This window comes from Perognathus longimembris, chromosome 6, assembly GCF_023159225.1.
Source record: "Perognathus longimembris pacificus isolate PPM17 chromosome 6, ASM2315922v1, whole genome shotgun sequence".
Classification (NCBI taxonomy): Eukaryota; Metazoa; Chordata; class Mammalia; order Rodentia; family Heteromyidae; genus Perognathus; species Perognathus longimembris.
This window is the reverse complement of record NC_063166.1, coordinates 34,180,195-34,206,906: the sequence shown is the minus strand read 5'-3', so window position 1 is coordinate 34,206,906 and position 26,712 is coordinate 34,180,195. Positions and strand designations below refer to the sequence as shown.

The 26,712-nt window shown below is 42.5% G+C and overlaps 1 protein-coding gene and 1 long non-coding RNA gene across 2 annotated transcripts in view; one reads left to right on the top strand and one right to left on the bottom strand.

Annotated features, from left to right (window-relative positions):
- Positions 1-25,951, top strand: part of Cdyl (chromodomain Y like) — a 141,092-nt gene extending 115,141 nt beyond the window's left edge. Inside the window, exons 3-7 of the mRNA XM_048348530.1 lie at positions 12,024-12,280; positions 13,499-13,671; positions 18,164-18,374; positions 24,452-24,595; positions 25,620-25,951. Coding sequence (XP_048204487.1) covers positions 12,024-12,280; positions 13,499-13,671; positions 18,164-18,374; positions 24,452-24,595; positions 25,620-25,778 — 944 coding nt within the window. The 3' untranslated portion in view covers positions 25,779-25,951. The remainder of the gene's footprint in view (positions 1-12,023; positions 12,281-13,498; positions 13,672-18,163; positions 18,375-24,451; positions 24,596-25,619) is intronic.
- LOC125353071 lies at positions 1,590-6,000 on the bottom strand. The gene is made up of 3 exons (XR_007211247.1): positions 5,232-6,000; positions 3,775-3,788; positions 1,590-3,659 (listed from the first exon to the last, which is right to left on the bottom strand). It is a non-coding gene; the product is annotated as an uncharacterized LOC125353071 (long non-coding RNA).
- Positions 25,952-26,712: the final 761 nt, after the last annotated feature.

Sequence of the window (26,712 nt, the reverse complement as noted above, 5' to 3'; positions counted from 1 at the left end):
AACTGTCCCCGAAGGGAAGTGTGTTGCCTCTGTACACTCAGTACTACAGGATTTGCCTGGAGGCAGCAGAGAAATGAGCGACTTTTTACAAGGGTCTTGTCTCTAGACAAAGATAGCTTCCAAATTGGTTATGACTGGGCATGGATGGCTCATACCTATAATTCTAACTACTCAAGGAGGTTGAGATCTTAGGATCGAGGTTCTAAACCAGCCTGGGTAGAAAAGCCCATGGGATTCATATCTCCAGTTAGCTACAAAGTCAGAAGTGGAACTGTGACTGAAGTGGTAGAGTTCTAGCCTTGAGTTAAAAAAAGCTCAAGGCCAGTACTCAGGCCTTAGGTTCAAGTCCCAGGACCAATACCCCCAAGACTGACTTTTGCACTTTAGTAACCACTGTCCAGTATTTAGAGGGTTTTTACATTTTCTCCTCTGCCTGCCCTTCCCAGGAATACTAATGTGAAGAAATTTAACAAGGAAGTGATCAAAAGCCTATAATTTAAATCTTTCTGAAGAGTTTGATCATAATTATTCATTAAACACATTCTGGGGGTAATTAGGAAAATACTAAAGATAACTTTTGAAAATTAAACCTAGAATTACCACGTGTTGGGATTGAAAACAGAGGTCCTATGCGTCATCACAATAGTCAGAATAGCTCACCGGGAAAATTAAACCAGGAGTCCTCAGCTGGCAAGTAAAGAAAATGTGACCCTATAGAATGTGATTCACTGACTAGCATGGGTAGCCAAGCTTGCAAACATTTTTGTTCAATGAATTAAGCCAGCCACCAAAATACAAGTGTGTACTTTTATTTATGAGACATCCCTAGAGCAGTCAGATTTGGGGGCAGAAAAAGGAAAATAGTGGTTACTGGAGGATGGGCGTAGGGAGTCTCTCAGTTTGATAAGATGGGGGATGTTCTAGAGATGGTGATGGCTACACAACAGTGTAAATATACTTGATGCTGCTGAACTATACATTTGAAAAGTGCATTTTACATAATGTGTGCAGTGCCACGTTTTTGTTTTTGTTTTGTTTGTTTGTTTTGGCCAGTCCTGGGCCTTGGACTCAGGTCAGGGCCTGAGCACTGTCCCTGGCTTCTTTTTTTTTTCTCAAGGCTAGCACCCTGCCACTTGAGCCACAGCACCACTTCTGGCCATTTATTTTCTGTATATGTGGTGCTGGGGAATTGAACCCAGGGCTTCATGTATATAAGGCAAGCACTAGGCCATTCTCCCCAGCCCAATACCATGGTTTTAAAAAAGTGCTGTAGATGTGCTTTGCTAGCACTTCATTCAGGACTTCTGAGGTGCCTGTCTATACACACATGCCCTGTGGGCATAGGCGCTGCTGCCAGGGAGGCAGCACTGCACAGCAGAGGCTTTATCGCATACCAGAGGAAGAAAAGCAGGCCTGAGTAAAGTGAAATGGCAAGGGCTAAAGTACTCAGTTGTTATTTATGCGTCGATTGCTTTGATTTTTGTTCTTTTTTTCTTTTTAAATAATTACACTAATAGGAGCTGCTTCCCAAGCAATAGGAGACTTGGGCCATGGGCATAGAACCAGCTATAGCATCAAGCATAGCTTTAAGATAGGGAGATAGGAGTGTAAGACTTAGAGGGTGCTGTCTTAGGCCTGATGGATAGAGGTTGTTTCTTCCCACACTTCCCCATTCAGGAGATGAAACAAGTCATGACTGCCCAGGACACCAGACTTAGGAGTCTGGTGCCTGGAAAGCCCATCCACCTAGATCGATGGTCAGTGTAACAAGAGGACTCTGTTTTGGAGCCCTTGGAGCCCTTAAGATATAATAAGCTTAAGAACAAGAGGTAATGGATTGAAATGGGGAGATAGAAAGCTCAGACCTGTATCCTGAAAGCTGTGATCAGTGCTGGTCAGTGCTAACCCTTTCCTCATCAAGCTCACTTACCCAGGAGTTAAATAAGTTCTAACCAAAAGAAAACAAACTGTGATAAGAGTGTGTTTGTAGGCTTTGGGGCCTTAATGTGATCTGAGCCTGGCACAGTATCTCCTGCTTGGGCCACCAAGGAAGCTCAGCAGACCTTGGGTTTTCATCTTACAAAGTAGACATTGAAATGTCAAGTGCCACCAGTAGGTGGCTGAGGCTGACCACCCATGGCTGTGTTACTATGAGATACCACAAGATCATTGGTTGCAGGGATTTATCCCCTTGCTTTTTGATAAGTAATAATAATAATAATAATAATAAATTGGAAAGATTTATTAATGAATGGGTAGTTCATCCTAAAGGAGCAGATGGACATCTTTGCTTCCCTGAATGACATTAATGATGAAAAATTGCAAATGTAACTGATTTAAGCTAGCTATTAAACTATTCCCACGTTTGGTGCTATCTGTATGAACTTGAGCTTGTTTCTGATGAGGAAAGAAGTTGATCTTGTTGCTTTTGACCAGCTCTGGCCTCAACTCATGAAGGTCCTGAGCTGTCCATCTCCCTACTTACTTCATTCTGTTACTTACCTGTAATTATTATTTGGAGTTTTAATAATCCTTCTGATTTGAAGAAGATCTATGTTGCTGTAATCTATCCTGTTTCAGTACTCACTATGTTCTATCAGTGATAGGTACCAAACACAATGCCTCTGGATGGGGGTCCTTGGAGTCACGTGGGCAAGGGGCCACAAAGCTCAGGTGTTAAGCAGCCCAAGGAGCACTTTTCCAACCCCACCCACCTACCCAGTGATTCTGTTGTGAGTCTGGGTAAGACCTCTGTATAGAAGGCAGCACATTACACTTGACATGTTAAAACATTATTGTATATCTTTTGGCTTAAGTAGATTTAAGAAGTTATAATTAACTATACAGAGTTGATTTAACGTAATGCAGTCTCATTAATTTGTATTTCCTACTTTTGACAGCAGGGCAATACTGGGGATTGAGTTCAGACCTCACACTTGCTAGGCAGGAGCTCTACCGCCACATAAGCCACACCTCCAGGCTCTTTTTGCATTGGTAATTTTTGAGGTAGATTCCGAGTTCAGGCCATTTTCTTGCTTGTGCTTCCGGTGTCACTTGTGAAAGTTTATTAAAAAATCTTGGCTAGCCTTAAACCTCAACCCCTCAGTTTCTTCCTCCCAGCTAGCTAGAATTACAAGCTTGAGAAACCATGCCAAGCACTTTCATTTTGTCTGAAAATAGTATTTTTCTCCTTAAGTCTCTATTGTTTTCTGTACTTAATATTTTTAGATTAGTTCTCTGAAAATTTAGCTGTTAAAGTGGATCATTTTAATTGAAGAAACCACAGCTTATATTTTCTCCCTATTGATTCCCAAAATGCTTTGTAAGTTTGTGTACTCTTGATGTCTTTATTTTGGAATTTTTCATTCATTTGGTTGTAGCCTGTTTCTGACACTCCTGGATTATTTTTGGTGTTTCAAGGAATTATTTGTATGCTTCACAGACTGAATGGCTTTCACACCTCCTGCATTCTCAGGTGTCCTGCTTTTTATTGTTGTTGTTGTTTATGTCGGCTGTAGGGCTTGAACTCCAGGCCTGGGCACTGTCCCTGAGCTTTTTTGCTCAAGGCTAACACCCTACCACTTCGAGTTGTGATAACAGGCATGAGCCACCAGCACCTGGTTAGATGTCCTGCTTTTTAAAGAGTGAGTTAACCCTAACTACTCAGATCTGAAGGATCAGCATTCTAAGCGAAACTAGGAAGGCCAGTCCTTGAGACTCCATCATCAAAATAACATTAAGAAGGCAGGCTGACCCAGTGCCAGTGCCTCACACCTAGAGGTTGAAATCTGATCACAATTTGAAGCCAGCTGGGGCAGGAAAGTCTGTGAGACTCTTATCTCTAATCACAGAAAAAAGCTGGATGTCGCTCAAGTGGTAGAGTGCTAGCCTTGAGCAGAAAGGATCTCAGGGACAGTGCCCAGGACCAGCCAAAAAAAAAAAATAATAATAATTTTTAAAAAGGCTAGTGGCATGCCTTCAGCCTGATGAAAGTGAGTGATAGAGCTCTAGCCAAGCAAGCTAAGAAAATACAAGGCACTGAGGTCAAAGTATAGTGCTACAAGAAAGAATTGTTATTCACATGTTCCTTTGCTGATACTATGTTGGTAGCTGAATGGTAGTTTCCCTCTTTTTAACCCTGATGCAGCATGGCCCAGGTTCTGCTTGGAGAACTATGTATACATGCTCAAGCCTAAGGCCTGGAACACCGTCTGATTCCTTGTCACCAGAAGTTACTAGCATTGCAAAAGAGATTCATGTAGTTTTATATTTAGTTATTGGTTTGTGAGGAAAATTGTTCAATAATAGATTTGATTTTTTTTCAAAGTATTTGTATCTTTATTCAGTTAAATTAAAACAGACTTGCCAGGTTTATTATATAACATTCATTATATACACATGATCTAGGCAATGCAAGAAGGTAAGTGTAGGTATGCTGACTACTTGACTACAAGTAAAATATGAATGGTGTCAGTGGTGCCCAGTGAGTGCTCCATTTCACGTTGGGTGCCTGCATTTCCATAGTTTGGTTAGAAGGACAGCTACAAGCCAGGACATGTTTTGCCAGTAAGCTTTTGTAGGAAAAGGGATGGGAGTGACAATCTAGCATACGTTAACAGTCTCCTAAATATAATTGGTATTCTTTTTTAAAAATTATTACTTTTTGGCCAGTGCTAGGCCTTGGACTCAGGGCCTGAGCACTGTCTCTGGCTTCTCTTTGCTCAAGGCTAGCACTCTGCCACAGCACCACTTCTGGTCGTTTTCTATATATGTGGTGCTGGGGAATCGAACCCAGGGCTTCATGTATATGAGGCAAGTACTCTTACCACTAGGCCATATTCCCAGCCCCATAAATGGTATTCTTGACAGTTAAAATTCTTAGAAAGTTCTTCCATCGTGTCAATGACACAAAACTTCTTCTCTGAAGGCAACACTACCACGGTTTGTTTGTGTGAGGGGACAGATGGGGAGGTTCTTAAAATTGGTATAACTTTTTTTAATACAGTTGTATGGTGGAAGAAATGCCCTTGAATTTGGCTAGTATTATTTTAATTCCTAGAACACTGTGCTCACTGTTATTGAATATATCACCACAATGTACTTTGTGTATTTGAATGTTGTTTTATAAGAAATACATATTCTGATAGTAAAACAACTATTCCTCAGCTCTTGGGAGGACTCTTAGCTTTATCTTCAGTTACACTATAGAAGTGAGTATAAAAGGTAGAGACTGTAAAATCTTTCTTAGAAATTTATTTTCTAGCTCTATAAAAACTGTTGTATTAGGCATTTTATCATTTAACAAATGATACAAGTTTTGTATAGAAGCTAGGTCAGCCAGGCATTGTAGCCTAAACGTGTAATCCTAGCTACTTGGGGGACACAGTTTGTGTGTGAGGGGGTCACACTTTAAGGCCAACCTGTACATAACACTTCACAAAACTACTACACCAGGGAGAAAGAATATTAGACTATACATACACTATCACCTCCAGAGAACTCCAGGGTCTATGGTTAATGTGTGGGGTCAGTATACTTAAACAGTATTAAAAAAGACCTAATCTGGACAGGGCAAGAAAACCAACAGCTGTAGCAACTGGAAAAAGAAAGAGTCTGCCTGGTATTTCTACTTATAATTGCTAGTCAGGCAGAAGCTCAGCCCTGGTGACCAGTGCTCTCCCTCCCTTTGGCTATGTTACATCTGCCCTGATATGCAGAACCCATGACTGGGTGCAGGGAACGATCCACACCTCAATCCAAACTTTGGGAATGGGCAACACAGTGGAGAGGGATTAGGGCCACAGAATTTGGACAAGCTCTTTCTTAGGCGTCTTACACAGATGGTCCTCTACTAACAATGAGGTTCTGTCCCAATAATAACCAATGAATGGTAGGTTCAGAAACACCATAAGTCCAAAATGCATTGACTGAACTTCATGCACTGAGCATCCTGGCTAAGCCACACAGTACACTGTAGCACCAGGTGTTTCAGCCCTCGATTGTGGGTGTTAATGCTGCCCAGCATCCAGAAATAAGATTGGACCACATACAGGTAGCCCAGGAAAAGATCCAAATCTAGAATTTCAAGTACAGGATTTGCTTTTGCCCTTCTAAAGTTGAGTAGCACTTGCATTCCGTTTTGCTTTTGTATGTGAAGAGATACACAGTGTCTTAAAGGGAGATTTTATATAGGTTTTCTGTAATAGACTTAGCAAAAATAGAGCATCTCCCAAGTTTTTCCTTGTACTCCAAGTCCTAGTTCAGAGCCATAGGTGGTCCTCAGGCACATACAAATGGAAGTAGGGAGCTGCACTGTTGGCAGTACTGAGGGAAACACCAGGCTCTTTGTGGGCTGGGAGACCTAAGGCATATTCTAAAGACCATTTTTTACCCTCCCAACTTCCTTGCAGGGCATTGGGTGGGGAACAGGCAAGACGAAGATAATGCCCTAACTGGTGTTCAAAAACTACTTGTCAAAACAAACAAACAAACAAAAAAAACTACTTGTCCTCTGCCAATGTCTTGGGCTGAAAGATTATGGTAGGAATCACCTCAGGCCATCCAGGTTGAAGGAGCTGTGTTTGAGGTGTCCAGTGCCCTCATAAAGCACAGTTCTCCTGCAGAAACTTGTGTTGGTGTCTGATGCTCTTCTTGGCATCAAAGATGTCAGTAATTTGGAAGTGAGCCTGAAACTCAAGAGATGAGTTTTGGGAATAGCCTGCTGTTTGTTGTTGGGGTACAGTTTGGGGGTGGCCAGAGAATGTGGACAAGTAGTGAGTGAGCACCAAGGTCCAAGGAAGGTGTAGGGCTGAGAAAGCAGTGATACCTACTTGCTCTAAGATGCAAACTCGTGATGCAAACTCCCTGGTATCTGGAGTATGTTCATTCAGCTTGGAAATGCCTGTGTCTCCACTGTGGAAGCCAATGGGCATTGAGTTCTCCACCTGGTCTTCCCAAATGCAGGGGGACAGCCTTGTCCACTTTGCCTCTGTTGATAGCAATAAGTTCCTCCGAAAGAGCAAAGCATGGTATGGTATTTAAGAGTGACTTTTCCCAGCTTTATCTTCTATCATTGCTAGTTTTGGGAGTATATGCCATCTGGAAACATACATTGATTATCTAGTCTTTTATTAATACCAGGTCTAAAATGTAGCTATGAATAAATTGACTAAAGCCAAAAATAATGCCTGATACTGAGCAATAGGAAGGAAATTAATAGTGTGTTTTGTTCCTAAAAATCCCTCAGTATGAGGTAGGTACTCACAAAACTTAGAAGATCCACACAGGGCTACATAGCAAAACATTGTCTCACATAAGCCAAATCACATATTATGACTAAATCACAATGAAAAATACATAGCTTATGGGGAAGATGTGGTTAGGAACACACAATTCAAAACTTTGTTAAGGATTGACTCTCAGTAATAGAGCACTTACTAGCATGTTCAAGGCCCTGGGTTCAATCTCTGGCTCTATCAAACAGACAAACTTTTTCACTGGCACATTAAAACTATAATCCTATAAAAACAGGGCAGTGCCATGTGTTAGTATTTTTTAAGCGTGTGCCTTTACCTTGAAAAACATTAGGAGTTTGCCGGTAGAAGTTTCTTTGTGTAATTAATATCTGATGTGGATGATGTAGCTATTAAGGAATATGCAGTGTAAACTTTGACCTCCTGCCCAGCCACACTCAACTGGACATGGTGTGTATTCATCAACTTTCTCCAGACTTGTGTTTCTCATGTGTCATAAACATGTGACGTGTACATCTCCACTCTGCTCCTAGTGTGCCAGTTGCAGTGGAACAAAAGGTTAATAGCTTTGGCAGTGTATGATCTCCTCAAAGAGAGTTTAGGGTGAGTTTACATTAGCTGCACACTACTGGAAATCCCTGTGTGTAAGGAGCTTTAGTAATTGAAGAAGTTGTAGAGAAAGGTCATTTCATAATACTTTATAATTGTAATAAATTCATTTAGCACCTTAGTGGAGAAAAAAAGTACTAATGTTGAAATTCTACCCTTAAATCTCATGTTCATGAGAAAAATTGCCCCTTGATAAACTTGGTCTGGAGATTATATAATTCAAAGTTGTTTCCTGTGTTTAGATAGGTATGAATAATAGTATTTTGAAATGCTAACTATAAACATGCGTTATTAATCGTTAGACACTTTAGTCCTTTCTATTAAACTTACTGTTAATAAATTATTCTAAACTTAAAAATAGTTGGAGAACTACCATATATAAGGTATGAAGTGAATGGCAGCTGCCAAAATGCATTTATAGGCATACTTTATGCATAAATTACAGCTACATAATACTGTGTTGATGCAGATCCTAATTACTCTTACTATTAATCCTTACTACTAGACCCCTAAATTTAGAGCTATCTACAATTTTCTATGTTAAAAGCATTTTTTCTATGTTAAAGTTATTTAAAATACCTTCTTTGTGATGGACAGGCAGTACTGGAGCTATGTAGACATTCTCCCACTTGAGCCACCACCCTAGCCCTCTTCCCCTGCTCTCCCTTTTTAGCTTTAGTTATTTTTCACATAGAATCTTACCTTTTTATGGAGCCAGCTTGGACTGCAGTGCTCTTACCTCTGTGTCTCACATAGCTGGGACACACCACCTGTCCTTCTTTTATTTGTTGATGCTGTCTCCTTTCCTGATCTCAGCCTCTCATGAGCCACCATGCCCCACAAGTAAATAAGACTTTTTCAGAAAAGCAAAATTAACTTTCTAGCCTTTCATTCCCATGCATGGAATGGCCCATACTAGACAATATTGACAGTATTGGTCCTCACCCGAGAGCTCATCTCAGACCGATTTAAACTTAATTTCTTTCTTTACACAGTAGAATCTGTGTTCTTCATGTTGACTTACATAATTTATAAGGTATGGTTCATTCTTCCCCAAAATATCTTAGCTTGTCTTCCTTAGATTTAACTAGAAATTTCGATCATGCTTCTAAACATACTGTGGTAACAATAGGTAGTTATACACTATTTGATATTCTTCATAAGCATGATTTCTTTTTTTCCCTATATTTTTAGTAAAATATAATGATTTTTTTATCATTGTGTATATTCCTTGGAGGTTAAGTTTATTCTTAATTTCAGTTTTGTTATACATGCATATTTAGACTATTTTCTAAGTATTTCCCAAAATGTAGAAAAGGTATTGTTAGAGTGTTTTTGTTTTTCTTGGTCTTACACCACAATATATACCACAATAAACCATCAACTATTAATAAACTGAGATTAAGCAATGTGAGCAATCGGTAAAATTATTGTATGGTTTGTTCTCTGTCATATTTTAACTTCAGAAGAAAATGTATTGATGCCTTTATCACTACTCTGAAGTCATTTGCTACCATCCACTACTTACTAACCAGCCCAACCGAAAAATGCTTGCAAGCTGATGTGGTTTGAATCTTGAAGCCAGGGACAGTGCTCAGGGCCTAAGTTCAAGCCTCAGGATTGGCAAAAAACAAAACAAACAAAAGAGAAGTAATATTTGATAGCTTCATTGTTTGTCTTGCTTGCTTGATGATGTTTTTTGTTGTTGTTGTTTCTGCTATGTCAGAAATCAGTCTTGAAATTGGGGATTTCTCCAGAGTTGTCCTTTTCTTGAAGACATTTATATATTCCATAGTGTCTACAGAGTGGCTTTAATTTATTTTTGTTAAATTGATGTGAAAATAGGGGAGAGATTTTTTTCCCCATGATTAGTCCAAGCAGTTACTGCTTTCTGTTTGGAGTTAATTCCTTCATATTCAGTCTATGTGGGAGTTCACTTTACCCATACAGTTCCCAATCTGATGTTCTTCATGCCTTTTATATATCCAGGTTTCAGTGTAGTCTCATTTTTTCTTCTACTAAGAAGAACATCCTTTCACATTTTTTTAATACAAGTCTATTGACAAATTCTCCCAATTTTCTTTTGTCTAGAAATCCTTTTACCTCCTGATACTGAAGGATATTTATGTTGTATTTGTGCTATTCAGGTAGTTTGTTTTGTTACCCGTGCACTTTCCTTTTTACTTTTTACTATTCCATTTTCTTTGGTCTTTGTATACTTTCTGAAGGTAATTATGCTCCCCCCCCCCCCATCTGTAGTATCTTTGGCAGGTTTTCAGCACATTATGATATGTCTTCGTTTGATAGGGGTGTGTGTGACAAGCACATGTACATACACATCTATATTGTTCTTTGTTAAATTTCTTTGGCCATAGGCTTTTGGCTTGAATAAAATATGCCATAATTTATGCAGCTGCACACAGTTAAACCTCTGTTCTGAAGCTCCAGTTACACATATTGTAGGCTGCTTGATTTCTGCCTACAGAGCTCACTTGGGCTCTCTTCATTGTTGTTTCTCTTTTGTCTCTATGCATCATTTTGAACAGTCTTAATTTTTCCCTTCTTCCTTTGTACTATGAATCAATTAAGCATAGTGAGTGAAATTTTTACTCCTAATCTTCCATGAACATTATGTTCATGTTCAATTTGAAATCCTTGCACATTGAGGGCTTTTAAAACTAAGCAACATTTGTGGGTTTGCGAGCATTTGGAAACGAAAAAGGCCAAGGGTGTGCAATGCAGCATTGGTCATAACAGTAAAAGCTTGAACGTCAGCAATGAATCCCATGTGAATTGGAAAAGTGAATTTGAATACACACAACCAGCAGCCCTAGAGAAAAATAAGGTGTCCTGATAGACCAAGCTCCCAACTCTTATAGACAAAGCAAGAAATAATGAAAAACATGAAGCACCGTGTCTAGGTTTTTAATTCTACTGTATTACAATTTTTCAAAATTTTGTTAGTTGTGCAAAGGGGTTTCTGCATCTTGATATATTGGATTTTTTTAATATCAGAAATTAAAAACATACTATTTTTCCTGTGTTTGACCAGGAACATTTTTGTTTTCTTTTAAACATCCATTTATGAATCTTTTTTGGTTGCTTTGGCTTATTTCTTTTCACTTTTGAAGAAGTAGTTCTTGATTCACAATTACTAATGACCTTCCCCCCTAGGAAACCTCCTGTTGCTAATTTCACTAGTAGAATCGCCATGGATTTCTCAGACATGGCTTTTGCTTTCTCCTAGCCAGAGCTCTGCATCCATTGTCGCATTAGCCAACATTTAGGTGGCTCCTATAGATGGGTGATTATTTTGTCTAAATGCTAAGTGCAGCATCTCTCTTACTCTCATGTACCTTGGTAACTATATGAATTACTTTAATAGAGTTCTGACTGTTCTGATAAGCAAAGATGCAGCTCAGTGGTAGAGTACCTGTCTGGCATGCACAAGGCTCTCAGTTCAATCCCCAGCACAAAAGAAGGAAAGTAAACAAATGTTAGGCTCAGGGGACTATACTTTAGGACTGATGGAAAAACAGCACCCAGGTTAAAATTGGGTTGTGACATGAGGGATTGGTAGAATGTGGTGGGAGAGAAGAGAGCCCCTTTAAAAAAGTCGAGCTAGGAACAGGACTGACCCTCTGGTAGTCACCTCCCGGGCCACGGAAGGAAGAAGCCTGACATGAATGTTGCTCTACATGTAGGGCCCAGAGTCTAAACTGGAACCACCACACCAGCCCATGGCCCAGCAAAGACAGGGTTGTCTGCAGGACTTTCTTGCATTAGAGAGAAGTCTTTTGATCACTTTGGCATCACTACTCATATTTCCTCATGCGGTTTCCTTTTTCCTTCCAACTTGTCAAATCTACAGCAGATCTTCTACCAGAGACTCATTCTCTCTAACCTCAATCTCTAAAAGTCTCCCCAAGTTTGTAGCTGTACATTTTATACCAAATAAGTAGGGGGTAGATTTTCTGTCAGACATAGATTGAAATTGAAAGTTACCTTTGAAGTAGACTTTGTCAAGGTTCTGATTTTTGACAGTCTTGTGTTGATAAGTCCTGGGTTTTGCAACAAGCATTCTGGTCTAATTCTGAGGTGACACTGGAGTGAACTGGTGGTAGGACATCACAGAACACTGTGATTTCAAACTCTTGGCAGGTACATCTCCGTTCATGGATGCGCTAACAGCCAATGGAACAACCACCATACAGACGTCTGTTACAGGAGTGACGGCTGGGAAAAGGAAATTTATTGACGACAGAAGAGACCAGCCTTTTGACAAGCGGTTGCGTTTCAGTGTGAGGCAGACAGAGAGTGCCTACAGATACAGAGATATTGTCGTCAGGAAGCAAGATGGCTTCACCCACATCTTGTTATCCACAAAATCATCCGAGAATAACTCTCTAAATCCAGAGGTGAGAGACGCGCCTTGCTGTGCACTTTGTGCTTCTCCAGGCCTGCTTTGCTGAGTAGCTCTTTATGCTCTTCTGAAACCTCCTTCTGAGCTGGCCCACAATGCCCCTAGGAGGCGGGAAGCTGAGGGGACTTGGCAGCTTGGCTGCACTGATGGGGCAGTGGGCAGGTGCTGGGCATCCGCTCCATTCTACTGTTGTGGGCTCTGGTGGGGAGCCTTGGCTCTTACCAGGAGAAGCCAGCAGTGCCTCCCAGGTCAGGAGCTCTTCATCTGCAGGGGCTGGGGCTTTGCCGTAGCTCTCATCTTGACAGCTTTCTTATTTGTGCAAGATAACGATGCCCAGGTTCTGTCCTCTGAGGAGGAGTTTCCCTGCCATCCTAGAACACTGATGGTCTTAGTGTTGTGGCAGAGCACACAACCAGAGGGCTTTCTACGCATGCTCATTGTCATAGTCCCTGCAAAGGCAGCTTGCAAAGGCCAGGGAGATTGTTGTTGAAGAGACTGTTGTGCAAAAGCCATTGCTAGGAGGGTTCCAGAATTGGATGCATCTCAAGTTGCACTGGGCCTCACCAAAGTTTCAAATTCTAGTGTTGCTTGTTTTTCTTTGTACACAGCTTGAGCAGGTCATTTCTAGATAAGGAAAGCAAACTACAGAAGGTTTGTGTGCTAGCTAGACTCACAAAGAGCAAGCAGTTCAGGGTTTGATCCTGGTACATTTTTAGACTTCAAGGTCCCTTTCCTGGTGATTTTTAAATGTTTCCAAGATCAATTAAAATGATTCTGTGCCCTCTCACATTTTCCTTCCCATGATGGGCTTCCACTTCATGTACTTAGGCACCAAGTCATTTAAGCTCTGTCCTAAGTTTAAAAAAAAAAAATAGACCGTAACTGGACTCACTAAATAGTGGTTGAATGTGCCACCTGCTGTTCAAACTGTAGAAATTCTCAGTGCTTGTAAACTACAGAGCCTCAGAGGCTCTGGAGTGATGGAGATGCACTGGTCTTTCTAGTCCTATGCTGGTCCTCATGTTACATAGTTACAGAATCTTCTGTTCCCAGCACCTCAGTCTCTGCTTCCAGAAAATAAGCAATGTGCAGACTGTTTATTGTTGTGGTAGGTGAAGCAAAGCATGCCAGGTGGGGATGTGTTTTCTGTATGTAGTCTAGCTAGTTGACTAGTAAAGTGCTCCTTATCATTTGAACTTGTGGTGACTTCCAGGTGATGAAAGAAGTCCAGAGTGCTCTGAACACAGCCGCTGCCGATGACAGCAAGCTGGTGCTGCTCAGCGCAGTGGGCAGCGTCTTCTGTTGTGGCCTGGACTTCATTTACTTCATACGGCGTCTCACAGATGACAGGAAGAGAGAAAGCACCAAGATGGCAGATGCGATCAGGTATGCAGAGCCAATATGTTTGCATCAGGGCTGGAGTTGGTTTTACAGGTACTAGCGTTGGAGAGCACAGGCCTGCACTGGCTTCAATGACTGTCCTTTCCCTCTGTAAGGCACTGGTAGCAGAGTTAATTAACTCATCAGCCTTTTTTATGGGTCTGAAATAAATGACTGTTTATATTAGGCAAATAACTGATTTTAAGGCCACCTTAAACCCAGCAAGTGCTCCGGCATGTTTGCTAAGAGTGCTATCCACGTAATGTGCTGCGGTCTGGTACTTATAGAGATGCATTCCCTAGCAAATAGTATCTTGCTGTTTACTGAGCTGTAAAATAAACTGTGTGGGCTCTGTGACAGTTACTCTGCATCACATGGAGAGAATTTTTTAGTACATCCGGTATAGTTTCTTCGAGTTCAGCCTAGCAACTACAGAGAGAACTTGAAGATAAGCAGTAGAAAATGAACAAATGTCCCCATACTTATTCCTCAGCCCAAGAAACCCAGTGTTCACTCCTGTCTTCCCAGAGTTCTAAGTATACTCTTATATGACAGGGGAAAAAACCCAACTTAACAGATACATACAATTTGTTTCAAAATCAGTATACATTGTATAGGTATGTAAATCAAGCTTAACAAATCTGGTTTTGTTTGTTTTTGACAGTACTAGGGTTTGATTGAGCGTAAATCCTCATAATTGCTAGGCAAGTACTCTACCACTTGAGCCATACCTCCAGCCCCCTTCTTGCTTTAAGTATTTAGTGCATTTTTTGAGTTTTCCTGTTCCCTCACTTACACCTGTCACATAGCTGGAATTGCAGGCATGAACCACCAAGCCAGATGTATTTCTTGAGATAAGGTCTTTTTGCTAACACTTTGCCTAGACTAGCCTTGGACCTCAGCCTTCCCCATCTCTGCTTCCAGAATAACATGAAATTTTATACTCCATTATTATTCCAGGTTCTCTAATTTCAGTTTTGTGGTGTGGTAGTGGAAGGCATTGCCTTCTTACTTGGCTTGAAATGAAATATCTTGATCAGTGTGCATAATTTCCCCTGTAAACTGTCAGAACCTCTTAGGAGTATGGACACTCCTCACTATTAAACCATCGTTCAGGATGAATTACATGAATTGAAGCATGAAATTTAGCTTTTGTGGTGACTTTGTACATCTTCTGTGAGACCACCGAGTCCTCTCATGTGCAACTTGGAGCTTCTCTCACCAATCTGGCTGCTCCTCCCTCCAGTGTCCAATTACTGACCTTGATATTGGCTGAGGCTTATAGTGTACTGGGACTAGAAAAAGAGAAAAGATCAATCCAGACATTTAAGTAAATTCCTCATCTTTTGCATTTTTAGGTGATGCTAGGTGTTTGTTTTCGTCACTCCTATTTCTTCTCCCAGCTCTCCCCACCTCTGTTCCTCCCCCCCTTCTTTTCTCCTGGCTCCCCACAGAAAGCTCAGCTGATACTATAGGAAGCAGACACATCCTGCTTCTGTGAAACCTGTGTTGCTGCTTCTTCGAGTTAATGTGTTTTTGTCAGTGAGAAATTTTCTTAATGTAATATGAATCAGAAAAGTAATTAAAGCAGGTTCACTTAACCTTTCTCTTATTTTATTTAAATTAATTTTATGTGGATAAGATTGACTTTACACAAAAACTCTTTTTCTATGTATACATTTTTCACTTATTGCTGTGGTGTTCTGTCTCAAATTCCTTAAAACTTTTGAGGCAGAGAACCTCTTTGCAGCAAATATCCGGAAGGGAAGAGAAGGGAGAATGGGGATCAATTAACATCTTATGCTGTCCACTCCTAGGGCTGCTCTTTCCACTCTTGGAATCAATGATGTCCAGTTTGCAGATTCATTGTATTGAAATGGCCATTATCACTGATAAAAACTGAGTGGCTGGGGATCCATTTATAGCACTGGGCTTTTGCAGTCTGCATACTATGTGTCTGAAGGACCCAAGAGCAAGCTCCTCTCCACAGAAGTGAGGTCTCCTCTGTAAGGGAGGAAGATAAGGTGGGGAGTTTCCCAAGGAAGAGGCTATTATTCAGCACTTCTAGCTTAGAGGATTTAGAGAGAGAGAACGAAACAAACCAGCAAACTGCCCTAGAACTCGACCTCTTTCCACTTGACCCGTCCTTCCTCAGATAGTAAAGCTGAGGAAGGCAGCAAAGCAACTCCTGATTCAGGTCTTGTTGCCTAGTTTCCTCAGACAATTCCTACACCCTCCCATGGGGATTGGACTTGATGTCTGGCCTTGTAAATGTTCTTCCCAGAAAGAATTCTATTGAATAACAATGCCTTAAAAAACTAACTTTGTGGCAAATCTTTCCTTCCCTACCATCCCTAACACAGGCTTTACCTCAGTTCATAGATAATCCAGTGGGAACATATTGTGCCTATAATCCTGTCTGCTCAGGAGGCTGAGGTCTGAGGATTGCAGTTTGAACCCAGTCCAAGCAAGGAAGTCCATGAGACTATTATCTCCAATAAAGTAATCAGAAAAAAGCCACAAGTGGCACTGTGGCTCAAGTGGTAGAACACTAGCCTTGAGTAGAAAGAGGCTCAAGGTCAGTGCCTAGGCCCTTTGTTCAAGCCCCATGACTGGCAGAAACCCCACGTATACCCCACAAAAGCAGTACACATTTACTTCTTGAGGCCCATCATGATCTACACCTGTAGACACACTGAAGCTGAGCTCATGGTACCGTACCTCTGCGGGCTTTGGGAAGTTTCTCCTGATAGGTCATTTCTACAAGGCTTTGGTGGGTGGCTGTGTTTTAACAAATTGAGTTTCTATTTAGCTCATGTTTACGAATGAGTTCACATATCATCATGGCCCCTTCTGAGCAGGGGTGCTGGTTAATTTGGCATGACTCCCCCAGAAAGAGACATAATTCCATTTGACATTACTTTCATTCCAGGCAAAAATAGAAATTCCAGTTACAAAGCAGTGTATTTTTTAGCCTGTTGAAGTCCTGGTGTTGATTTTCATCATAGACTTTGAGAGCAGATTTTTTTAAATATACATACAAATATATAATGGGAGGAGAATGATGTAATCCATATAAAAGAATGGTATCGTGGACTGTTTTGATTCTGTGTTCATATACCACAGCTTTATCATTAAACCCCAGTGTGATCTTTCTAACAATACCTTAGGCCTTCATTTAGAAACCTTAGATGTTAGTATAGCTTGTTCATTTAAAGTAATTAATTCTTGGTTAGTGTAAAAAACCTTGCACACCTTGGGGGCACATGGCCTAGCTGAGGTGAGGTCAGCCTCGCCTCACACCAGTTGCTGGACTCTGCATCTGCAAACCCCAGTCTCCTGTGTTCTTACCCATCTCCCAGCCTCCCTCCTTCAAACAAAATCTAGCTGGGTGCAGGTGGCTACACCTATAATTCTAACTACTCAGAATAACTAGTGAAAACAGGACTGAAAGTGTGACTCAAATAGTCAAGCACCAGCCAGCTAAGCAGAAGGCCCTGAGTTCAAGCCTCAGTACTTATGGGGTCGGGTCTCACTATATTCCATCTTGATAGTGTTTAGAGGATAGGGAACTATGTAGGAAGTGTCTCAATGGCTGAGAACTCAGCATATGAAGAGCTGTAGTTATTCTGCAATTGTTAGACTCAAAACTACCTAACACCTACATTTATGTAGGTGTTAGTTTGTGCTTTGCTCCATTGTGTTAAATCTGAACAAGAAACTACCTCTGCACAGAGAGTCAGCTCTGGGGTTGGGAGGAAGGAACAGATTCCCAATATAATTTAGCATTAAGTTCTCTGGAACTGCAAAGTCTCCCTGCACAGTGATGGCTGTGAAAGCCACCTTCCCCTTCCCCTCTGCCTACTTTGCTCCCCAGGCTCCTGTGCGGTAGCACCCACCAACACACAATGGGACACAGTCATTGGGGTGCTTGCTGATCCTTCTTTCCAACCTCATGTCTTAAAGTAGTCTGTCTCCGTGCCCCTGAGGTCCAGTTTATGTCCAGTTTATATGACCTTAGGAAATACCTGTTGTTTCCAGATTCACTGTGTGAAGCCTCATATGAGGGCCAGCTCCGAAATTACTTTTCAGTTAGCACCAGGCATTCTTGATGCCAAGTTTATTCCTGAGTTTTCTCTTTGCTTGGTCATAAGGAGTCCATGAAGTCAGCAGGATTCTTGAGTTTCAAAAAGAGAAATGTGGAAGTGCTGAATGTAACAGAGTGCCCAAGAGCCACTGCAATACCAAAGCAGCTCTGGCTGTGTCACCTAGAACTGGTGGCAGCAGCCACCTCCTGCATGATATCCAGGCTGTGGTTAAGCCTTTACAACATGCAGCAGGTTGTTCCATAGTCTACAGCTTCTGGGAGGAGGCCTTAAATCTTATTTTTTATGATTTACACAGTTTTCTTCTTGGCAAATTGCATTCTATAATAGACTTTTTATCTGTTCAAATAGGCAATGTTTTTGGTAATTCCCCATTTATTTTTTTATTTTAGAAACTTCGTGAATACTTTCATTCAGTTTAAGAAGCCTATTATTGTAGCTGTAAATGGCCCAGCCATTGGACTAGGAGCATCCATATTGCCTCTTTGTGATGTAGTTTGGGCTAATGAAAAGGCTTGGTTCCAAACACCCTATACCACCTTCGGACAGAGTCCAGATGGCTGCTCTACTGTTATGTTTCCCAAGATTATGGGAGGCGCGTCTGTGAGTACCTTTGTTAAAAAACATTATTTTAGACAATGTCTTGAAGAGCTATGGTTTGGCTGTTGGTGTGTTCTCTGGAGATGTTCTATCAAATCTACTTGGTTCATGGAACACTGTGGTACTGCTGTGATCCTTCCCACGAGAAGCCTCCAGATCTGCATAATTCACACTGATAGCCAGTTTTCAGACAACAGAGTTATTCTTTTACTTCACAATCTAAAGCTGTCCTTTTAAAGTGGCAGCCAGAGGCCATGCACCAGTTGCTCACACATACAATTGTAATACTAGCCACTCAAGAGGCTGATACCGGAATTGCAGTTTGAAGCCAGTGTTGGCAGACAAATCCAAGAGATTCTTTTCTCTAGTTAACCAGGAAAAAGCCAGAAGTGGAGCTGTGGCTGTGGCTCAAGTGGTAGAGTGCCAGCCTTGAACTAAAAAAGCCAAGTAAGAGCCAAAGGTTCTGAGTTCAAGCCCCAGTCTCTCTCTCTCTCTCTCTCTCTCTCTCTCTCTCTCTCTCTCTCTCTCTCTCTCTCTCTCTCTGTGTGTGTGTCACACACACAATGAGGGAGCAAAAATGCATAGGAAAAGGAAGTGGGGGAGGGGTTCAGTATAATTTTGTGGGTTTTTAAAACTATTTAAATTAGTCCATCCATGATGAGAAAGTGTGTTTGTATTGTACTTTGTATTTTCTCAATTACATGTACTATGTTCCCTAGTTCTAGAGATAGATTGAGAGAGTTTGTCATGGAAGAGAATACTGAGAGATGGAACCCCTGGTGAAGGGAGGGGCTAGAAGTCAGACTGCACAGGGGACAAGTCAGGTTATTGTGTAAGTCCTCAGCCTCTACCATTGAGTGCCCGTAGTTAGACTTGGCCATTTGGCATGACACTGCCTTTGGTACTCATCTATGTGGGGAGTGCAGGAAGACCATTGTGTCATGGAGTTCCAGAAGGAACTGACAGCCCACAGTGGGAGCAGCAGGACCTCCTTAGGGATCACAGCTCTCTTCGCCCCATGTCACTGGGACCCACCTCTTCATACAGGAACTTCTAGGTTCCAGGAGTCTCTCTTCCTTGGGGAGCCTAGAAGGAAGGGAGATGGCAGTACAAATTCAGGCAATCTTTGGAGCAGTTAAGAATACAATGAAGAAGCAAATGTTTGTCTTCTCTTTGTATTTGCAGAAGGTAACAGTACCTGTAGAAGAAGCTGGCGAGCACTGCTGAGTGGGTGGGGTTCAAAGTAAGGCACATTGGAGCTGGGAGCCACATCTGTAATCCTAGCTACTTAGGAGGCTGAGATTTGGATGACCACTATTCAGGGCCAGCCCAGGCCAAAAAGTTTGTGACATCTCCTCTCAAACTAAGAACACATCATCTTAACTACAAAAGGAAGCCTAAAATAGGTGAATCCAGGCTCAGGCATGCACCTGGGTAGGAAGTAAGGCCATATCTGAAAAATAATCTGCTAAAAAAAGGAGCATAGCTCACCTACCCAGCAAGTACAAGACTCTGAATTTTAACACCAGTACCACCAAAAATGTAGGACATGGTGACTTGGGGCCTCGGTGTGATGCACTGAGATGGCTGTAGCATCTGTGCTCTGTGAACTCCTGCCAAAGAGGAAGAGTTGGTCTACATCCTTCAATCTAGTTACAAGGATACCTACACCAACCCAGACAGCAAATGCTGAGTGGAAGCCCTCAGGATGGTCAAGATGGAGGGGTGGTGAGGCCCGTGAGCCCTCAAAGGGGAGGAGAGCCCCAATCTGCAGGACCAAGTAGACTTCTGAGTGAGAGAAGGGCAGAGTAAGGAAATGGTGAGGTTGATATGGGGTTTGTGTTAAGTGACTAATAGGGCTTCAGTATAAATTTTCTGGCTTTGATTAGTATGTTTAATGATCAAGGGAGAGCTGGGGAAGTCCAGGGAAACTCTTGTGTATGTTTTCCATAGGCCTAAACTTAGTCTAAATTTTAAGTTCTTTTGGAAAACTGAAATGTGGAGATGTTAATAAAACAGCACAGCTAACACCACCACTGTTTGCTGCAGATGTGCCTCCCCTAGCCACCCCTCTGCTGGTGGGCACTTGTCCCCAAGGGGCCTGATGTCCTATCCCTATGCTCTTGGGCAGGGAGGATCAAGAAGCCCTGCTGCACTCCTGTACCAACAGTGCCTCCTTCTCTTGGAAGCACAGCACATCAGGAAGCTCTGCAGTACCCTCAGGTCCTGTGGCTAGGAGCCTCCAACCCTGGCACTTGCTTTGCCTGCATCTGGCCCCATACCTCTAGACCAGCCTTTGCAGAACTTCTGGGGACTGGAGGAGAGGACAGGCAGGTCTGGAGGTGACACCTGTTCCCACTGGAACAGTGAGTTTGCCATAAGGAGCCTGTAGGCTGAAAACCTTGGGAATGAGCTGTGCAGAGTACCCAAACTTTGGTACTTTCTTCTGGTAAGCCAGGCCGTTCATTGATCTTAATATGCTAGCACTCTGTATCCACCAAACCATGGCCACTTGACTTGTGTGTCGGTTGTGCCAGAATTGGATTGGCCAGCAACCAAGACTGGCTCACGTTAGTGGTTTCATATGGTTGACTGTCCTGTCCCTTTATGAGTGCTCCCTGGTAGATGTGAATGTAATGTAGCAGTCTACACTCACCTGCGTCTACCCATCCCTCCATTCATTCCTCAATTCACATCTATACCCTAGTCATTCAGGTCTTTGACCAGCAATCCATGTTGCCACTCAGTACTGTTCAGACCCAATACTTCTACATCAGGTAGCTAGATGACCCAGTGCAGCCCCATTTGAGGTTATTTTCCTCTTTTTGTCACTATAGGATGGTGCTGTAGGAAAGTTGCTCATCCCCCCATCAACTTACATGCCCACACTGACTGACCACACCCAGTCACAGACCATTTCTGTAAGCCCATAATTTTTGAGTGAGTCTGAAGGTGTGTTCCCAGAAGTCTGGCCTTTTCTTCATCTGTAGCCTGGCTGACCTTCCTCAGGCAGATTATTATTTTTCTGAAACTTGGCCAGCAGTGAGAAGTGTAAGGGCTGTGCTCAGTCTCAGCCTCCTGGTTCCTTGATACCTGGGAGTCCCACAAGGACAAGAAGGCATTCTGTCCTCACCCGTGAGGACTAATTTTAGCACATGATGGCACCAGGCCAGGTCCCTGGCCTTAAGGAGGCCTTCCTTTACCAGCCGAGCCTTCCAGCCTCCAGATCCCTTCTTTCCGTTCCCACCTGTCACCAGTTTCCCTCGGAGCCAAAATGGATCTTGGCGTGTGGAGTTTGGTGGATTGTGCATCACTGTCGGTGGCACATAGGGAAGGCAGGACCATATCTGTGCTGTTGGGCCCATTTTACCATGCTGTGCCCACCTAGCCCTACCTAATTGAGGGTCCATCTTTAAGTTGAGGTATTGTGAGGTATTACTGAAGAAGGTAATTTGCTAACAGTAAATACCAAATCTGGCACCAAAGAATCATTGTTTTCAGGAACATGCTAATCTCATTCATTGTAAGCAATAATTCAGGGAGTATGTAGATGTGCAAGGGTCTGGGAGGATGAGGCCAACAGGAAGAAATACTAAGTAAATGTGGATGTGCAGATACCATTTAGCCAAATGGCCTTTTGGAAGTGGAGCCTTGGTGCTGAATGTTGTCCATGGTAGAAATATTTAGAGTTCATTGTGTTTGGAAAGATTCAGAGTGGTTTGAAGTCACCTCAGGATAGGCAGCTGTACCTTGGTTAGTACTATCAACCTATATATCAAGTGCAAAAGTGCATGCACATGGACACAGGGACACACATACACACGTTGGAACTGGAGATGCTATTAGTACAGACCAGGGGGTGCCAGGTGTCCCTAGGACCTGTAGGAGGAAAGAGCCTGTGCTACAGCAGCACAAAGTGGCCTGTACTATGACAGCTTTTGCTCAGCTTGTATGCTCAACTGGTACTCTACCACTTGAGCCATACCTCTAACCCTTCTTTTTTATGATCATTTTGAAGGTGGGATCTTAATACCTTTCTGCTTAGGCTGGTCTTTGAACCACTGTTCTCCAGAGTTAATCCTCCTTAGTACCTAGGATTACAGGTGTGAGCCACCATTCTTGTCCCACTGCTTGTGTGTTTTAAGTGGTAAACCATTAACAGCCTTGAGTCAGTCATGACCTTTATACGCTTGGATAAATTCAGGAATTGCTTTCATTGTCCTGCACATCCAGCCATTTGGAAAAGAGAAAAAAGCATGAGTCAGGAAAAACTTGTAACAAGCAGATATGTATGGACCTATCTGGGAAGAAGGAAGATGGACCACCATGACAGTATGCTGGCTAGAGACGGGATGGTTCCTAGTTGGCTCAGGTGGAGAGAACCCTGAAAAGCCATGAAAAGGAGGCCAATGGAAGAGAGCCATGTTGTAGCTATTGGCTGACCTTCAAAGCGCAGAAAACATGAAGTGACAAGGCTGGGCATGGTAGCACCTATGATTGCCATACAGGTAGCTGAGACCAAAGGCCTGCTTAGCTTAGACCCTGTCTCAAAAACAAAAAAAGAAGTGATGGAGGAGAGCAGAGCAGAACCACTGCTCATTGCTCACTAGGCCTGAACATGTCTGTATGCACTGTGTTGAGAATACACTTCCTGCTTGACTGTACGTATATGGTTGCAGTTACCCTAGAGCCCTTCTATTACATCTTGCATCCAGGGCCCCTTCTTCATCCATCCTCACTTGTCTGCCTTGAAGAACTGACTTAATACTTAAGAACAAGGTTAAGTGAGATTTTTAATAAGTGTATTTACTATGGACCATCTTTTTCCCCCAAGAAGAGGCATTGTCTTCTTAGTCAGCCTGGGGCTTATCAGACAGAACATTCCAGACTCTTCAGATACTACTGACCTTGTCCAAGACTGTGCTCAAATAGCCTGCTGCACTTAGGATGATGCTGCACTTAGGATGATGTTCAGAATCCCGCAAGGTCTTCTGGTGAGGAGCAGGCTCCCCCCCACTGCTTCCATCCTTCGCTCTGTTGAAGGGCGGCAAGTCAGCCACACCTGTACTCCCCAGCGCTCACTTGTGTGCCCTGTGCACTGTGTGGAAGGAAACAAGCACTGACAACTCTAGTGTATGTACGCTTGTTCTCTGGGCACTTTTCGTGAAGATTGCCTCTCTTGAGAAGGGAGTCTCCTACCAACAGTATGTTTACCAGAACCCCAGAAGCTCTGGGTCTGATCTTCAGCACTGTCAAGAGTCTCCTGCTGAGAAACACAGAAGGAAGTCATCATTTTGACCCATTCTCCCCTCCTCAACCCACTGGGGCATCTGTCAGCCTGTTGCTGGAATGGTGAAATGAAGCTTCCTCTGAACCTGAAAAGTGGCCTAGGACAAAGTTAAAGTCAATGTCATGTGTATACTCAAGTACATGTTTTAAAAATAAAGTATGTTCACTCTCTGCATGGAGTCATGCAAAGTCACATGTCAGACCCACTTCACATGGAATAACTTTGGGAACATTAAAGTCCTGCTGCTTTGTCTCATATATTTATATCCACGTGATGAAACCTGATTGCTAAGGGTGGTGTCCAGCAGCCTAGCCTCAGCTATTAGAACATCATCTCTGTGTCTCAGGAACAAGTCACGTTTTCCTTACGCAGGGAAAGTAACCACATAGTCAGCCATTCTAAGCCTGGCTCACTTCCATAAAATTACCAATTACCTAACCTTGTTTTATTGCATATGAAGAGTTCACACGTGGAAGCTGGCTTTAGGGGACTGGGTGAAGATAAAGGAAGTTAGATCAATAACCTCAAACACAAAGTACACCTTTCCTAATTCATACTTTTAGAGTTGATGTGATTCTGAATTAGGTAAAAGTGTACGCCTTTCTCTTTTCTTAATTGCCCAGCCCATCTGCCCATTGGATCATGTCTACACACAATTGGTTCTTAGTGGCACTCGCACATGTGCCACAGGTTCTGGGGTTTGTGCCTGTCCTCGGTGTGGATGTTGAGGGATGAGGCCCTCTGTCTGCTCCCATCGTGTTTCACATCGCATCACTCTGCTTCCTTTCAGGCAAATGAAATGTTGCTCAGTGGGCGGAAGCTGACCGCGCAGGAGGCGTGTGGCAAGGGCCTGGTCTCCCAGGTGTTCTGGCCAGGGACCTTCACCCAGGAAGTCATGGTTCGAATCAAGGAGCTCGCCTCCTGTAATCCAGTTGTACGTCTAGTTGGTTCTTTTACATGTTAGCTTTAAAAAAAAAACAAACCTTTTCCTCCAGAGAGTTTACAAACTAGTTTGCCACACGCTTCACTTTGGCCTGAGCGCAGCCACACATAAAGTTGACCCAAGCTGCTCTCAGTGCCATCACTGCAGGTCCACTGAACCCGAAAGTTGAAGGGGTGGACTCTAGTGTCTGCAACAAGCAGCATTTACACCATTCTCTACTGTTTGCAAAGCCCCTTCGCAGAATCACTCTACATTCCCTGTGTTTTGTTTGGTAAAGATGCTGAATAGTCAGTCTTCTAAGAAAATTGCATTTATCAAGTTACAGAGTGAGATATTGTGTCCTATTAACAGATGCATCTCTCATAAACTCTTGGAGTCATGTGAGCAACCTACATAAGTAACGTTAGGCTTTGTTTAGGAAACTCCTCAAGCTGATCTGAGGGGTCTCATTGGGCACCAGTGGGATGAACACATCCCAAAGCTGCCCCACGCAGACCCATGGCAGCCATGCTGGGGTTAAAGCTGGCCCAGGGCAGCTGAGGCCTGCATGCTGAAACCCAGCTTGCCTAAAATAGTGTAAGCCATTTCAAGGTTGAGACTGCCTGCACCACCCATTGTGAAATACGTAAGCATCACACCAAATCCGGAGGGGGCGGTGGCGGGGGGGGGGGGCAGCTGCCTCTGCCATAGACACCAAAATCCCTGGATGCTCCAGTCCTTCTGTGGAAGGGCGTAGTGTTTGCATTGTATACCCACCCACCTGTGGGCTTCAGATTATGTTACATTATACCGTTTAGGGAGTGACACGTCCAGTGCAGGCATGATGGGGGTGCTCGTTTTCTGATAATTTGCAAACCAACATTGATGAATCCACAAACATGGGGCCTACTGATAAGCAAAGATTTCCTACTACTTTCTGAATGCTAAGCCTGGTGTAATTGTAAAAAGATGCCTGTGGTCATCCCTTCCTTACATGTGGGGAGACCTGCTGCTAACTCTTCATTGTTTGCCACAGGTCCTGGAGGAGTCCAAGGCCCTGGTGCGTTGCAACATGAAGATAGAGCTGGAGCAGGCCAACGAGAGGGAGTGTGAGGTGCTGAAGAAGATCTGGGGTTCGGCCCAGGGCATGGATTCCATGTTAAAGTACTTGCAGAGGAAAATCGATGAGTTTTGATGGACAGCCATGTGCGGGTGATACTGGACCTGGTGTGAACAGTAATCCATGGCTCCTAGCCTGAAACAAGTTCACCTGTATTCCACGTGATAGCAGGACTGGAAATATCCAAGTTATTTATTACCAAGGCGTTTTTAAGTACTGTAACTTTAAAATAAATAACTACAAAGCTCCTTTGTCCAAACGTCATTATTTTGTACCCATACATACACACAAGTGTAAAAGCGCAATGGCGAGCACTAAGCTCTTGGAAACTGATTTGTTTTCTTTGGCTAGTACTGTATTTTTTTTTTAATATATTGTGTTTTATTCATTTGGGTGGCAGAAAAGTCAGGAACATTGTTTTCTTCATTCTTTTCCTTCTAGAAACAGAATCTACAGGGGTATATATAGCCAGCCTCCCTCCCTTCCCCAAACACATACATAAAAACATCTGCAACATTTCCTTCATCTCTAAAGAGAGGCACAGATACCTCAACAATGGAAATTCTAAGTCAAAAGTTCTGATGAGAAATCCCAGCACACACTTAGGGTTCATGCCAAGATGTCAGTCAAATTTTTCTTATTAAAAAATGTCCAGGGCCTTACTCAGTTAACATGAAGAAACACTGTCTGGAAGAGAACTTACTTTGCAGTATTAGTGAGTCATTGAATAGCTTAAGTATAAGTAGCTAAGTTATAAGTTAGTCTTAGTGGGTTTTAAGTAGTTTTTCTGACCCTTTGAAAAATAACTAGAGAAGTGCTTCTTGATGCTGGGTGAGAAATTCTACTTTGGTATACAGTTTTGGTTTTCTGTCAGCAAGTATGATTGATGTATTACACCAAAAAAAAGTATTTTTGTTTATAAAATGTAATTTTTAGGTTCACTTAGAATATGCTTTATTTAATAAGTTAAGATTCTCTGGCACACTATTAAATACAAAAGCTCCTTTCA